Genomic DNA, 16,119 nt, shown 5'->3' on the forward strand with positions numbered 1-16,119 from the left:
AAGAAGGCAGTTCCTGTTCCATTTATTGGACATGGTTTATAAATAGACACACACACACAATACACATATGTTGAAAGTATAAAAAATACAAGATTACAGAATCTTCTAAACAATTTAGTGAGGTCTCTTATTGTTTAACATGGTAAATAGAAATGAAGAAAACAAATCTTGGACAGCATTGTGTCACTTTCACTGCTCATTCATCAAGCATGTTTCAGTTACTAACATGTTAAAATGAGATTGGAGAAGAAAAATTAGATAACATGCAGCCAGTCAACTTTTCAAGTTTTTTTTTTTTCTTTTTTTTTTTTTTTACAGTACTTCATTTTAAAAGTAGTTGTTGTTTTTTTTAAATATATATGTAAGCCTCAAGTTTCATTGCACTTTGTTGTACAGATTCTGAGGACTGAGAAAGGTAAATCGCTTAAGGACAACAAATTGATTAACCTTCATTTGTGATTACCGTAATAGGAAATTTACATATTTGTGATATACTGTGACTTGTATGTTTCTGTGGTGTCAGGTAAACCATATTTAGGTAGAATATTAGCACTCAAACATACAATAAATTCAAACCACACCCTTCTTTCCATTCACCTCTACAATAAAAGTAAGATTTAAGATGCTACAAATACACAATCAACAGAAAGAATGAGGCAATATGACTAAGTGGTATTATTAAACTTTCTACATTTTTGTACCTAATAAACAAATTATAGACTCTGATTCGCTAAAACTAATAAGGACATCATACATGAAATAAACCTAGATCAGCACAAATTCACAGCTAACTTCTTCTGTCCCTATTTCAGAAAGGACGGTAACTGTGATTTTGGCAATTACCGTGCCAAAATCTGGCTCACTTTGTTTTAAAGGACAGTAACTCCTATAGATTAATTTGTGAAAATATCTAAAAAGATAACTCATAAAATTGTATTTCAAAGAAGTTGCATTATATGTTGGTATTTGACCAAGTTGAGGTTTGTTTTAGATAACTTTCACTATTCACAGTGTTTAAACTGAAGAGTACAGGCCAACACCCTCTAGTGGGGCTTGTAACTGGCACCATTTTAAGATCCATCCTCAAAGTTTTCAAGTCCAGGATTGCTCTGCTAATTCTGCAGAGCAGAATAAAGAAATGTTATGCTGATATGAACTTCTCTAAGTATGCCTTTAGACAGAAGAGTCCATGTTTTCAATAGAGTACTTTTTCAAATCAATATAAAATGTGCCTTTTCTACTAGATATCTTGAGCAGCACAAGATGTTTCTTTCTGTCATCCTTTATGTCTAATAAGAATTTACACTTTCATCAAAATTTTTACACCAGTCTTTAAAATCTTTTTATATATTTATATAGTAAAATGTATGCATCATACATAATATAGCAGATGCTACACCTGCAGGAATGTGGTACTCAATTGATGAAATAACTTTGCATAGAAAGTGTTTGCGTTGCTAAGAAAATAATGTTTCTTATTTCCAGCATGTCATACCATTAAAGTTAGATATGAAAATATTTATGTCATACTCACAGATGTAGACAGTCATGTAAAACGGTTCAGGACAAAATAATAACCACCATTTACTTATCTGAGATTAAAAAAACAATATGTGAATTCAGTAGTACTTTGTGAGTTTAATAGTCCCAACCATAGTGAATGTCTTGTAACAGCAGAAAACCAGGAAATGACTTATGAATGACTTAAAACATTTTATAGTGTTAAAATAAATAACTAACATATTGTACTTCTACACCTGATGAGAAATATTTTAATAATAAATACTACTGACCAAGCAGGTGTGAATGTATGCAATTTCTATAGCTGCACTACACACAACTGTATACAGCTAGACCAATAGAAATATGTGCAAAAATTTGCATGTATTTCTATACACATCTATTTTCAACAAAAGGTGCCCTTAAATGATGTCATCAAGCAGATGTGGTGTGCCAACCCAGTCCAGTGTTCTGGGCTCAGAGGCAGCCATGATCATGCACATAAACTGTTTGCCAGTTCTTTTATCAATTGGATAAATAGTTGTGGGTGTGAACCTTCTGTTGCTTTCCACAAATTCACAAAGCTGTTGATACACATTTGGGTATTCATGGCGTAGAAAAACTCCTCTCATTCTCAGTTCCCGTTGTATATTGATAAAACAGATTTCTCGTGCCTTCAGACCTTCCTCTCCTTCCATGTCAATATCAGCCGTTCCTGGAGGTGGTGTAAGGATCAGTGTTTCCATGTCACCCTCTTTCTTGTGAACCTTTCTCTCAGGACTAAAGGAAGCCAATGCAATTTTTGCATATTTTCTGACTGTAGGAGCTTCATTCCTTGGCGATGGCCCATCGGGCAGCTGGTCACCCACAGCAATGGATACATTCAAGATGAAACATTCGTTTGGGTCATATTCTTTACCAGCTTCTTGCAGCTCTTTACAGTATTCCCCCAGGTTGTCCTTGAAGCTTTCAAGCTCCCGGAGAGACAGGTAAGTAGGAGACATTGGTAAACTATTCAGGCCATATTGCAGGAAGCTACAAGATGAAGAAGGATTTGGAAAGCCAAGGAAGAGAACCCCCCGACCTCGAGAAAGGTAGCCAACCTTGGCAATACGGGAGAAGGCTTTGTGGACTTCAACAGTCTCCCGGCAGTGTTTTATAATATGCCGGCATGTGCTTCCAATTCTTCCATATAAGCAGCTTTCTTTATGTATGTCCCAATCCTCTCTCCGGCAGTTCCGAGAGCAGTAGTAGGTGTAACAGCTGTGGCAAGATTTAAAGTAAAGACAAGCATTGAATAAGGTCTCTGTTCTCCGGCACTTATTGTTGGAGCACATCATTGTATCATCCTCATCTGGACTTTGATCTGGAGAGCATTCTTCTGCGGTCTTCATTGCATCACTTGGCCCATCCATGTCACGAAAAACATCTGGATTAATTTTTATTGAAGTTGGCTGCTTGTCCAGAGGCAGTGGTTCGTCTGTATCTGGCTTTGAGCATTTTCTAGACAGAGATACTGCTTCTTCCTCATCAATTAACTTCTTTAATTGGTCCAAAATCTCCTCACTTGTTCGTCTACTGGGTGGCTTGTAGTCCGTCACAAGATCTGCTAGGAGCTCATCAAGCTGCTCAAGGCTCTGCTGAAGTGAGGCATTATCATGTGTCTTTTCTTTGGTTGAGCTATCAAAGTCATGTAATTCTAGACCCTCAGTGTTTCTAGAGTCAAGAATATCCCAACTTGCAGACCGTCCTTCAGCCTTGTTAAGATTTCCTGGCCTAGTGTCATTATCAGTGATTGTTATTTCAGGAGTAACAAACCAAAGTTTGCTTGTGGGACTTTTTAACGTCTCTGTTGGACTTTTGTCAATAAGTGAGTTATCAGATACTGATAAGGCTGCATAGCGTCTTGGTGAACTGGAAAGATTGACTACCACTGGTTTTGGCTTGTCACCTCTGACTGTAGGCGGCTTCCTGGAGTCCAGAAGATCATCATAGCTCTGACCTCTTTGTACAGGAAGAGGTTGTTTTCTTTCTACACGTGAGTTGAGAATATTGTCCCAAGACCTGGAATAAGATTTGGAATCTGTACCTATTTTTTGAGGTTCTACACATGGATTGGTATACCATGGAGTTAGTACAGGCTCTTGCCGGATTCTGGTTGGAGTGATCTGTGACACGTAGGAGGCAGGATTGGTAGAATAACCAGATGCATCAGAGCCATACCAGTCATCAATTTGTGGTTGAGTGACTCTAGCATGTCTTCGACCTTCAGTATAATATGCCCTTGGTGGAACATGGTGCTCTGGGGGCACTGCAAACATATCATTGGAATAATAAAGTCGTGGTGGTGCTGTCTGAATTTGATAAGTTCTTGGATCATCACCATACAATATACTTGTGGGGGGTGTGCTTATGATGTATGGCCCTGGTTCATTTTCAGCATATTGTTTGGGATATCCTGACTGTACAGAGTAAGGGTGGGGCTCCATTTCAGAATAATATGGTCTAGAAGTTACAGCATGCACTACTCGAGTCCTTGGATCTTGCACATACTGTACTTTGGGACTGTATGTTTTACCTGGTGTGTAATGCTCATCATGAAAAACAGATCCTGGTTTTGGAGCAGGAGCAGTCACATATCTGGCTACATCGTCTGCATAAAAAAAATTTGTTGGCACATTAGGACTGGAATGAGCTCTTTGTTCTCTACCATAATAATGACTAGCAGAAGGCATTCTTTGTAAAGGAAGCTCCATGTGTTGTAGGTAAGTATTTGGCATGCTTCGGGAATATTGATAAGCTTGCCTACTTTCTGCACCCATTGAGTCAGTAGGAGTTGGAGTTCTGGAGTAGGAGAAATGACGTGGCACAGTCAGACTTCTCCCAGTACTGTGATGCCTCTGCCAGGGTATGTCCATTGCAGATGTTGTCTGTTTTCGACCTGAATGATGTAATGCCACATCGGGCTTGATGTCCACTCGACACCTAACATGGGGACTAGTTGCTGATTTATCTAGACTTCCATCCTCAAATTTATCAGAAACATAGTGTGGTGAATATCTACTACTGTCACCAATTTGAGGCTGCAGCTTAATGGGATGTACTTCATGCATATGAGTCCTTGTTGCTGCATAAGATGACTCTCTAAGTGGGGATGCTTCAGCTCTTAAGCGAGAATCTCTTGGAACCCTTTGGGACTCTCTTCCTTTCCTTCCTGATGATGAGTAACCTTCAAAAGTCACAGGAGTGAGGCCAGTCTGAACACGAGAGGCACTTTTTGACCTGGTCCTTCTTTTATTTTCAGGGACAACTATCTCACTTGCCCTTTCTACAGTCACTGATTGAGGAATTAATCTGTGACTGAAAATGTCTGGAGCAGAAAAACGGTATCTCTGGTGGCGACTCAAGGCATTCCAAGCAACATCTGGGTTGGCTGCATGCCTATCAGCTTTTCTGTGTGGGGACTCCATTGAGGACTTGTGTGATTTTGGGTACTCCAATGACTTATAGTCAAAGGTTCGACAGTGCCTCTTATTAACTTTGCTCTGATGGTCCTCCAGTGTAATGGAATTTATAAAATCACATTGTTTGGAGGGTTGCAAAGATTTGTAGTGGGTAGATATAGGAATCACTTTTATGTTTTGATGCACAGTTGATACCAGTATATCAGGTGGGTCTGTGCGTGTCATCTTAAAGGGATTCCTTTAGCTTTCTCCATGAAGTTGCCTCAATATTGTGGTAACCTAAGAAGGCAAACAAACAGACAATAATTTTTCTTTTTGTTTACGTTAAATGAAGGACATATATTAAAAGACATTTACAAGGCGTAAATGCTTATAGAAGCAGGACATTTCAAAGTTACATTTATGAGAAACAGTAAGAATAATTACATATGAAATCAAATAATTTTCTTTAGCTCACCAAAAGTGATTTACTAGCCATGCAGGGGCAGTGCATCATTACTCGCACACAAAATTCAATATATTAAGTGAAATTACTTGTATTAAACTCAACTTAACTCATCTAAAGTTTAAGAACTTAGGTCAAACTTACATCAGATGTTCATTATTTCTCTTCAGCAGCTTAAGTAGCAAAACAAAAATCTACACTGGTGTAAAAAAGTGTTTGCCCCCTTCCTGATTTCCTATTTTTGCATATTGGTTACTGTTACATATATCAGAACATCAAATCAATTTAAATATTAGTCAAAAATGCAGATTTTAAATGGTGTTTATTATTAAAGCAGAATTTTTTTTTAACAATGTGAAAAAGTGATTGCTCAAACAAGAAACTGTGGCGAAATTTCCTAGGAGTGATTAGCTGACCAAAATTATCCCAAGAGTACAGCAGCCACTCACTCATTCAAAAAGTCTTAAGGGAAACCAATGACAACAGTAAAGAACTGCAGGCCTCATTGCCCTCAGTTAAGTTCAGAGATAATGGCTTCATCATAAGAGACTGGACAAAAATAGCCTCCATGGTTCAGAGGTAAGTTTCTGAGCAAGAAACGTAAAAGAAAAAGACCCCATTAATGCTCTTTTAATTTTTTCAAAAATATCTTGATGATCCCCAAAACTTTTGGGACAACATTCTGTGGATTGTTGGGATGAAAGCAGAACTCTTTAGGTATGTGTCCTATTATGTCTAGCGTAAAAGTAATACCACATCTGATAGAATAGATTATCAGATGTTCACACAACAGTACAAAAAGTGTTAAACATGTAAAAATAAGATTAACAAAAACATGAAAATTCTGTACCATTGTTTAATATCATTAAACTTCTCATCATTTTAAATCATTTGAAAATCACCATCCCTGTTACTTTTATCAGTAGCAGTGGTAACATGCTACTAATGTTACCACATTATTAACATATCCTTCCACCATCAAAAAGTGCTGAAGGATATGCAAAGGAACATAATGTAGATCACTTCTTCAACACAATGTTACAACCCCTCCCCAAGACAACTAAGGATAAATTCTGGCACTGGGTGTAGCAAAAAAACTGTAATAACTAAACAGTTGATATCAGTTGCAAAAGAGTTTATTTTACAATTTAGGTACAATCTGAATCACAATAGAAGGGAAAAAACAGGGAAGCTTTAAGCTTCAGGGTCTCCAAGGCCAAATCAGCAAACAAAACACCCCCTTTTAAAAAGTAAAACAACTTCTTTCTAGAGAACTGAAAATGATACAAATCCTGAAATCCCTGACTACCCACAAACCAGGAGAAAAACAGATTACAACGAAAATGGCGGAGAACCCCTACTTCCACTGTGAATACAGACACCATTAGATAGATACTTAATTCCTTACAATATACTAACAGAAACCTATAACATCATTTAAGTCACCATAGACAACAGTCAGCAGACAGACAAGATCACTGCAGAACAACGCCCAGGGAAAAGGGGCCTGACAGTAGCAAAGTAGTACTGAAACACGAAGGGAGGGAGAGCTCAGTGGTCAGTGACCATAACGCACAACCACAGTAACATTCCGGTCAGTGAGCAGTTTTTCATGATCTACATATTTCAAGGGTCCACTGCAACACAGAAATACTGGAACTGGATCCCCACCCCCAGGAAAACCTAATTTTGCTTCTCTGTTTTAAACTCTATAGTAAGTCAAATTCCTCTTAGATATATATATATATATATATATATATATATATATATATATATATATATATATAATATATATATATATATGTGATTTTATATACATAATTACCTCTTATATTTTGATGCTGTTTGTAGCATGCTAAACTGGATACAGAGAGAAGATTTGCATAAACCGACGAGTCACGTTCAAGAGTTGGGTGCTCTATATATAAAAACTTGCGCAACTTGTGATATTAGTCAAATTCTTCCTATTTAGAGCATGCTACATCTCTTTTTTTTTACTCAAAACAAAGACTAGTATTAGAATTAAATGGTATTTCAGGCAGAAAGCTGTGCTTTGTTGGTGCCTGATGACCCACAACTCTACAAAGAAAAAAGCTTTTAAGAGAGGATTTAGTTATTGGTTCTTTCAGTCTTGGGGAGGATATGGAACTGTGTTATTCTGGTTCCATGAGCCTGTAGAAAATGAGTCTGACATAGAAAGCATAGTGTACATGAAGTTAGAGTGATATAAATTATGCATGCTGCACTGTCATTTGCACTGAAGTATGTTTTTGTGTGGTTAGAAACAATGTTTTTCATTGTAGCAAATCTAGTAGATGCTTAACAATTATTGCTAATAATAATAATAAAAGTTGTCTACCAACCTGCGTATTGATGTCTAAATGTTTGGGTGTTTCTGAATGTGATTATAGCCTCAAGCGCTTTGAGTAATCAAAATGATTGGAAAAGCGCTATATATGTTTAGTCCATTTACCAATTTACCAATAACAATAGTAATTGTTGCTAATAATTGCAACTCACATTCTATGGTGTGAAAATTAGTTGTGACCCATAATATTCACATGTACTAATTTCTTATTAGTACATATATATTTTAATATATTTCTTTGATTGAAATATATTCAATCAAAGAATGATTTAAAAAAAAAAATTCATGTCCAAATGACCAAAGCTGATCTGGTCTTGAAGCCAATAGGAGATGTGAGACCAAACACAAATGTGTCCTTTACTTTTGGTTATGCCAAACTCTAATTTCAGACAAGAATCTTGTTCAAACTTTGGAAGTCTAATCTTTATTTAGAAAATGAATAATTAAAAAAAAAATCACCCCTTTCTTAAGCTGCAGTCACATTGTTTTTGATTTTGACATGGGTTCTGGCATATTAAGAGGCACTTTTTTATAGGTACAGTTGTCAAAAATTGGGCATGTTTTGTGAACTATTATGTATGTGAACTATTTTTATAGTTTACAATCTTACCCTCATATATTCCATGTCTAATGGAACGATGACCACCCAAAATTGACTGGCCACTTTTGCTTTCAGAGCATTGAAACTTCAATTGAAAAATCAATGCTCTGAAAGTTCAATGTTCTTACACATAATGACTTCCTGTTTGCCTCAGACACATGCTTGATGCTAAAGGCAGCGCTTTGGCTGTCATTGCCAACCCCCACTGGGCACGTCTTGTGGGTTTAGGTCATTAGAAGACTGTAACTTCAGGGTTTAAGAGTTTTATTTTGCTTTTGTTTGAATAATAACAAACATTTTTTTAGGTAACAGATTCTAAAAGATGAGTCAATAACTTGTTGACTCATAAAGAAGCTCAGAGAATAAACTGAGTCCAAGCGAAGTTAAAGATAGTGAAACTGTTCTTTGTTCATAAAGTGTGGGAATTCAGAGAGTAAAGTTGAAACAATTCCATGTTAAATTTCATATATTTTTGTAAGTTGCGTACTGGTAAAATCAGTGTACTCTTTGATGTTTAGACCAGTTAACATGCAATTAAATGCAGTAAAGCTTTAAAACTGTTGATTTATCTTCATTGAGTGAAAGATGGTAATGTGAAAAAAAGAGATAATTATTACTGTTGAGGTTTATTAAACAAAGTAATATAAACCATTAATATTGCACAATATAAAAGATTTGTTGGTTAACAAATAAATGAGTTGCAATCTGGATGCTAAATGCAGCGCTTCAGTCATCATTTCATCATTTTATTTTTCTTCAAATTAGGACTGTCACTGTTACATCATCCTGACACTGCTGTCAGGACTATGTTATTCAAAATTATATGGTAATATGTATAATAAATTCAACCATTTTTTGATCTTTCTAGTTGGTCCAAAACTAGTAGAAGAAATACAAGATCTTGTGAATGATACTATTGTAATAGAAAGAAATATCTATACTATATTTGGTGAACCAATTAATGAAAGTGAAGTTATAAATATTGTTAATGCTGTGAAAAAATCCTCTGATTATGACATTGATATGCTATTGGTAAATAAAAAAAATAATTGAGATGATTTCTAACATTCTTATTCATATTTAGCCATTTTTATACTATTGGGAAACTGGCCAGTTAATAAAAATAAATTATAAAGTTATTTACACTGTATCTGGAGATAAAAAACACTTCACAAATTAGCATCCTGTTTCTCTTCTACAATTTTCCAAAATCTTAGAAAAGCTATTCATCAGTAGACTGGACTATTTTATTGAAAAACATCAGTTACTTGTGAATAGTCAATACGGCCTCCAAAGTAAAGGATCAGTATTGCATGCACTAATCAAACTGTACTATTTATGTATGAAGTCTTTTAGAATTTGTTACCTAAAAAAACGTTTTCAGAAAATGTTTTATGAAAGCGAGGATGGGTACAACTTAAGGGGAACACTGAATTTCAAAATATGTAGCATCCGAACATCTAAGAAAAGATATTGCAACACTGTAACTGGAATCAAACAGTGGAGTGAACATGCTGCACTGTCATAAACTGTTATAGTAAACAGTTTAAAAGTAAAAATAAAAGTGTTACTCATATTGTTCATGGAAGCCCATGGTTGAGAATATAAGTTTAGTTAGCATAACTTTAGAAACATTAACCTTTGTGCATATGAAATCTTGGATCGAGCATGAACCTTTTGGGTAGACTTTTACGATAAGGTGAACTTACATAAATTTCTAAGGAGGATTTTGCAGATAGGCAGGCCTGCACTCCCTTAACTGCTATGCATACAGGGAGTCTGTCTATCAAAACAATAAATTCTTTGGTGATTGGTTTAACAGTTCAGTGAAACATTAAAACTTTAAAAATCCTTCTCCAAAGTAAAATCAAACGTATTAAGATATTTTCTTAAGCATTAAACAGCATGTTTTGAATTAGTTAGTTTTTAACCATATTATTTGCATGCATTTTATATTATTGAAATACAATAGAATTAGGAAACTATTTTTACTCCTAAAATATTTCAGGTATTTTAAAAGAGCTTTTCTAAAAATAGAAAACACTGCAGTTTTTAGATCCAAACTTATAGTTATTATTTAGCATTAGATTTTTGTGCCAGTTTGTTTAACATAAGAGATCAGTTTCTTGTTGAATTACTTTGAGGCAGAAACAACGGCCAGCTGCAGGTCATAGATTTTCGTCTGGAATGTAAGAAGGAGCCTGGTAAGAGCAGGGCTCAAGCAGGGTAATAAAATTAACATTAAGATAGCCCCACAAGGAGAAGAACACACCTTCTAATACATATATTTAAATGAAGGAAATACACAGTCTTATAAAAAGCTTTGTTTTACAGCAGAAGATCGAATTGCTTTGTGCCCGAGTGAGCAATTCCCAGAAATTCATTTTTGTCTTTTCTTTTCAACTTGTTGCAGGTAACTTTTGATGTTGTCATGTGTCGGACTGTTTGATAATCTGGGTGTAATGCTGATGTAACATATTTATGCATTGAATTCTCTGGAAAAAGCTCAAGACATATCTGAAGTCTAATATCGTATGCTTGTTTCTTTATTATTCCCACTGCGCACGCGGAGACTGATGGACCTGGGAAACAGAGGAAATCAGTGAGCAAAATGAAGATATTCCTCTGATCTTAACATCCTTATTCCATGTACAATGTGAGTAACAATTTTGTATTACTCACTGAAATATATATATATATATATATATATATATATATATATATATATATATATATATATATATATATATATATATATATATATATATATATATTTTATTTGAATTTCTTTCTCAGACAGGAACCCAGTTCCTCCATTATTATTATTATTATTATTATTATTATTATTATTATTATTATTATCATCGTCACAGTTCTGATTACAGACACTCTCAGTGAGTGCCAGTTGGAGAAATCCTCAAAGGAAGCGGATCCAAGTGGAAAACCATTTGGACCAACCCATCTATATAATCTGCATCAGAGGAAGGCCTCAGGCTCCCTATCTATATATGGATAGATAGATATCTATATCTATCTATAGATAGATAGATAGATAGATAGATAGATAGATAGATAGATAGATAGATAGATAGATAGATAGATAGATAGATAGATAGATAGATAGATAGATAGATAGATAGATAGATAGATAGATAGATAGATAGATAGATAGATAGATAGATAGATAGATAGATAGATAGATAGATAGATAGATAGATAGATAGATACTTTTTAAAGTTCAATATGTGTTGACATCTGATATTTTATTTTACCTTTATTTATAATAAAAGAATAAGATGAATGAACAATGCATATTCAAATACATTTTTTTTTTCTCTTCTGGTAAAAAATTGTTTAGCAAAATCAAGAACATGATTGTAGGTTTCAAGACAAACAAGGTTTCATGGGAGGACAAGTGGAGGTGGCTGAGGAATATAAATACCTCGGTGTTCGTCTGGACAACAGACAGGGCTGGACTCTGGACTCTGACGCTGTGGCTTCACCGACCTGATAAAGATGGCTGGTTCTGTTCTTGTTCTTTTCTGGGGACGACTGTGGAACCTCTGGAAATGATGGTGCAAAGAAGGATTCTACATGAATTTCTTTAAATTACAGACAACCCTAAGGATCCTCTTCATGAGACTGTTATACAGCAACAGTGTCTTTAGTCTAAGGTTTATGTTTATGTTTTTATTTTTGCCTTTTCATATATTTTCCCACAAACTCAACAAACAGATCCAAAGAAATCAGATTGCTTTTTCTGATTTATCTTTATCTTTTCAGACCTTTGGACTTCAGCTATTCGTTATCTATAGAACAACTTTTCCCAGCTGCTATTGATTAAGTGCACTGATTGTTATTTAGGGGAATGTATACTTTGAAATCCATCCATGTTATTATAGTAGTACTTTCTGCTTATTTCAGCACACAAAAAGCTTTCAGAGCTAACACATTGTTTATTATTTCTAACTTGGCAGCCATTTGTAGTTCCTACTGAATTCCCAAAATGATGTAAACAAAACATTTAGAGCAGTTGAGGCATCTGTTAAGGTCCATCAAGAACTGACTAGTGCTCACAAGACAGAAGTCACCTCAACAAGAAATATTGTGATGTTTTAAAGTTGTGAGATCTTGTTACACTTTTAATATATGAATATTTAATGTTATTATTGTAATTCAAAAGTTTGTTGATAGTTTCTTGATAGTTGTATTATTTTAATTTACCAAAAAGTGTGAAAACTCCTGCGACAAATTGGCGACCTGTCCAGGGTGTATCCCGCCTCTCGCCCGGAACGCAGCAGGAGATGGGCACCAGCACCTCCCGACCCCGTTAGGGAGAAGGGTGATCAGAAAATGGATGGATGGATGGTGTGAAAACTCCCAAAACTTCTTTCAAAAATTCAGCTCCTGTGAAAAATGTTTGAATGCCAAAGAAATGAAAAGTGAGCATGACCAAATCAGTCCTCAGTGCTGGACACAGCCAGTCCAGAAGTCTGACATTTGATACAAATTCAAAGTCTCTTTGTGAGACAGTAAAGGCTGTTTCTATTTTATATTACTGAAAGTGTTTTGGAAAGTTTACAAATTTTGGAATTAAAATTAGGCTTTAAATTCTGTCATTGTTGCCTTAAAACATGTATCATTAAAACTGATCGAAAACGATGAGTTTTCTTCTTTTCTACAGGGAGTGGTCATCAGACTTGCCTTTTCATCATAAAAGTATGCTTTTATGATGAAAAGGGATGCATGGACAACATGCAGTCCATGCATGCATGGAGACCAGAGTTCTGGTCACAGGTTCAAGTCCTGATGACTTTGGCTGAATGTCTCCCCCCTCTCTTGCAACTCACTTTCCTGCCTGACAACTGTTAAACAAAGGCTACTAGAGCCAACAAACCTTCAAAAAAAATTCAGTTACACCAAAATTTGGTGAGGTTGATCCATTTCAGTTGCCCAGTGATATTACATGATACTTTCCTGCCCTCACCAAAAGCCCAGCTCCCTGGCAACAAGTAGTCATATTTTCACTTGAAAAAGATTCCTTTCTTACCTTCTCAACCTAATCCACATCAAATCATCTTCCAAAAGATGTAGCACAATCATGTTTGAGACCTAAAGCATGACGATATTTGTTTAAAGTCTTCATTTTGTTATCTGGTGGAATATAACATGAAGATCTCAGTAAAAGAATCTGATACAATATTGAGAATTTTTGTTTATCAACATTTAAATCTGGGTTGTAATAATTAACCAGCAGACACTATATTGTCAGATGGTTGAATAGCATTGGCTCCTGACCTAATTTAAAGTGAAATATTTCTGCATGGCCCTGTTCCACAGCATCAAGCTTTCACCAGTGTTCTGTCGAGTTTATTTTTTTTAAGAACAGTCATCAAAGCACCAATCCAGGCTCTGCAGCAGCGCCACACTGGCGGCCTGCAGTCTGTGAAATAAAATCAACTTGAGCGCCGACATCCTAATGATCGTCGCATTGAGGCGCTGAGCTTGCAAACGCTGCGCGTTGGGAGAACTGCATGAATAGCCGCTGCCCGGAGCCAGAGTCCTGATGAGGATGATGTCAGTGTTCAAAGATGGGAAAACAGCAAGTAATGATCCGCCTGATTCTGCACCGCTTTACTGCAAGCTCAGAGCTCAAAGCTCGACACTCACTGCACGCTGCAAATGAATGCAAACGAATAGATTGTTGCAGATTTCAACCTGGCCGGTTCACATCGTGTTCATCATGTAATGACAGATAAACCACTGCACCAAGAGTAACTAAATGCCGCAGTTGCAGAAGATAGAAAGCTTCACGTGATCAGTCACCGCACACATCACAGTGAGCGTCCAGCGTAAATATATAAATAAATGAAGCTTCAAGTCTTACCGCATTAATCCCAGCTTTTGCATGTCCATATTTTGTCTGGCGTTCTCCCAATGACGACATCTGATATGTGCACACGATGAATCTGCAATGTGCACCTTATTCGTCAGACAGACTCCAGGGGGAGAATTCTGCCTCTCGTTCTGATCTTACATCGCGAGTGAATCTCTGCGCAACACAGCTGCGCAGACCCGTCGCAGCGTCTGCGTCGATGTGGCCGCAACCACAGCCTTCCATTCCGCCTCCATGACAGCAGGCGCTCAGAACAGGGAGATCAGTTTTGTGTAATAATTTTTAAGGATGTTGACTGGTATTCTTCAAAACATCATTAAAATATTTCTATCTCTTTCCATTCAGAAAAAAATAAAATTTCTTCTGTGGAACATTGGCATTGAGTCCAAGTTTCATGCATGTCTTCACCATGAGAAATGTTCATTTTCTGGAATTTTAAAAATGTCTAGTACTGAAATCATTTTTAAAGGCTAATACAAAAACACTTGTACAAGTAAGAAATTTGTTTCCAAGGCTTTTTCTGGACCACATTTGCCACAGGAATCAGTCGGTGCTTTTTCATGAGGGTATTTTTTTTTTAAATGAAACAAAAACAGGACAATATTTTATCATTTTATATGTAAGTGAGCCAAAAAGCCACTGGTGTCAGCCTCTGTCTAGAACTGCCTGGACTGCAGATCTGTGTCTGGTGCATTTTGCTAGAATGTTTTCCTTCATTCTTATAGCTTGATTGTCATGTTATCCAAACTGGCAACACACATTAATAAAATAATATTGACCATAGAGCAATATATATTAACAAAGAAAAATTGCATTTTTCCTACACAGAAAGACCTAATAAACTTTCTATTTATATAAGTGACAGACTGCAGCTTTAAAGTGATCAGGAATCTAAAAGCTGCTGTGAGATTTCAGGTCATAGTAAAATAAACTGTATTTACTTTTACACTATGATTTGGGTTTTTTTTATTCCCATTCGTATTATATCAGCTCATAATTGTATGTGAGAAAACGTATAATCCAAATTCTGCATCCTCAGCAAATAACTATTATGGTTTACCATAATAGTCGACTAAAAGGACAATAAGAAACTGAGACAATCATAGCAAAATGTTCTGTACCATGTTTACCTTAGGAGATGATAGAGAGGTGAAGAGACTCAGATGTCTGGTTCTTTATTCTTATGAATTACTTGTTAACATTTTTTCATTTCCTGCGACAGACTGGCGACCTGTCCAGGGTGACTCCACCTCTCGCCTGGAACGCAGCTGGAGATGGGCACCAGAACCTCCCGACCCCACTAGGGACAAGGGTGAACAGATGATGGATGGATGGATGGATGGATGGATGGATGGACGGACGGACGGACGGACGGATTTGACTTCCAACAGACATTCGGGATGTTTCAACAGCACACTCTAGTGGTGGTAAACTGTCTTAATAAGTCTGAATTTCCACTAGGCTACATTTTCATGAAGAAAGTACTCTTACATCAGTTCAGTTACTTCTCTCTTGTATATCTTCGCTGTCTTCTCAAACCTCCAGTGGCTTTTGGCAGATTATAGATTGTACCGAGCCTGGTTTCGGTTCTGGTGGAGGTTTCTTCCTTTGAAATGGGAGTTTTTTCTTTCCATACATGCTCAGTATGAGATATTGCTGTAAGGTCAATGACACAAAGCAAGAGATTGTCTACTGGCACTATGCACTCATGCAGGAGGAGTGAACATGACACTATGGGGTGGACCTTACTTACATCCCCCTCTCTCCCTGTCTTTGCTTCTCTCTTGGCAGTATTACTTCTTTGTATCAGGTCTTCAATGATAAGATTAGGTTACCCCACCTGCA

The 16,119-nt window shown here is 36.4% G+C and overlaps 1 protein-coding gene across 3 annotated transcripts; it reads right to left on the minus strand.

Moving 5' to 3' along the window:
* On the minus strand, window positions 1-14,520 carry ajm1 (apical junction component 1 homolog). Of its 3 annotated transcripts, none has more exons than XM_055024860.1 (3): window positions 14,266-14,520; window positions 11,821-11,941; window positions 1-5,243 (listed from the first exon to the last, which is right to left on the minus strand). In XM_055024860.1, the coding sequence occupies exon 3, from the start codon at window positions 5,187-5,189 to the stop codon at window positions 1,923-1,925; it is 3,267 nt and encodes a 1,088-aa protein (XP_054880835.1). In that variant the 5' UTR covers window positions 5,190-5,243; window positions 11,821-11,941; window positions 14,266-14,520; the 3' UTR covers window positions 1-1,922. The 3 variants fall into 3 exon arrangements, with proteins under 3 accessions (XP_054880835.1, XP_054880838.1, XP_054880837.1); XM_055024863.1 differs by lacking the exon at window positions 14,266-14,520 and adding an exon at window positions 12,603-12,693; XM_055024862.1 differs by lacking the exon at window positions 14,266-14,520 and having other exon boundaries at window positions 11,821-12,596.
* Between the last annotated feature and the right edge of the window lie 1,599 nt (window positions 14,521-16,119).

The sequence above is a fragment of the Poeciliopsis prolifica genome, unplaced genomic scaffold (assembly GCF_027474105.1).
Source record: "Poeciliopsis prolifica strain line A6 unplaced genomic scaffold, Auburn_PproV2 SCAFFOLD131, whole genome shotgun sequence".
NCBI lineage: Eukaryota > Metazoa > Chordata > Actinopteri > Cyprinodontiformes > Poeciliidae > Poeciliopsis > Poeciliopsis prolifica.

Excerpts from the sequence above, each read along its gene's own strand:
- ajm1 (XM_055024860.1), bottom strand. The coding sequence starts at position 5,189 with ATGACACGCACAGACCCACCTGATATACTGGTATCAACTGTGCATCAA.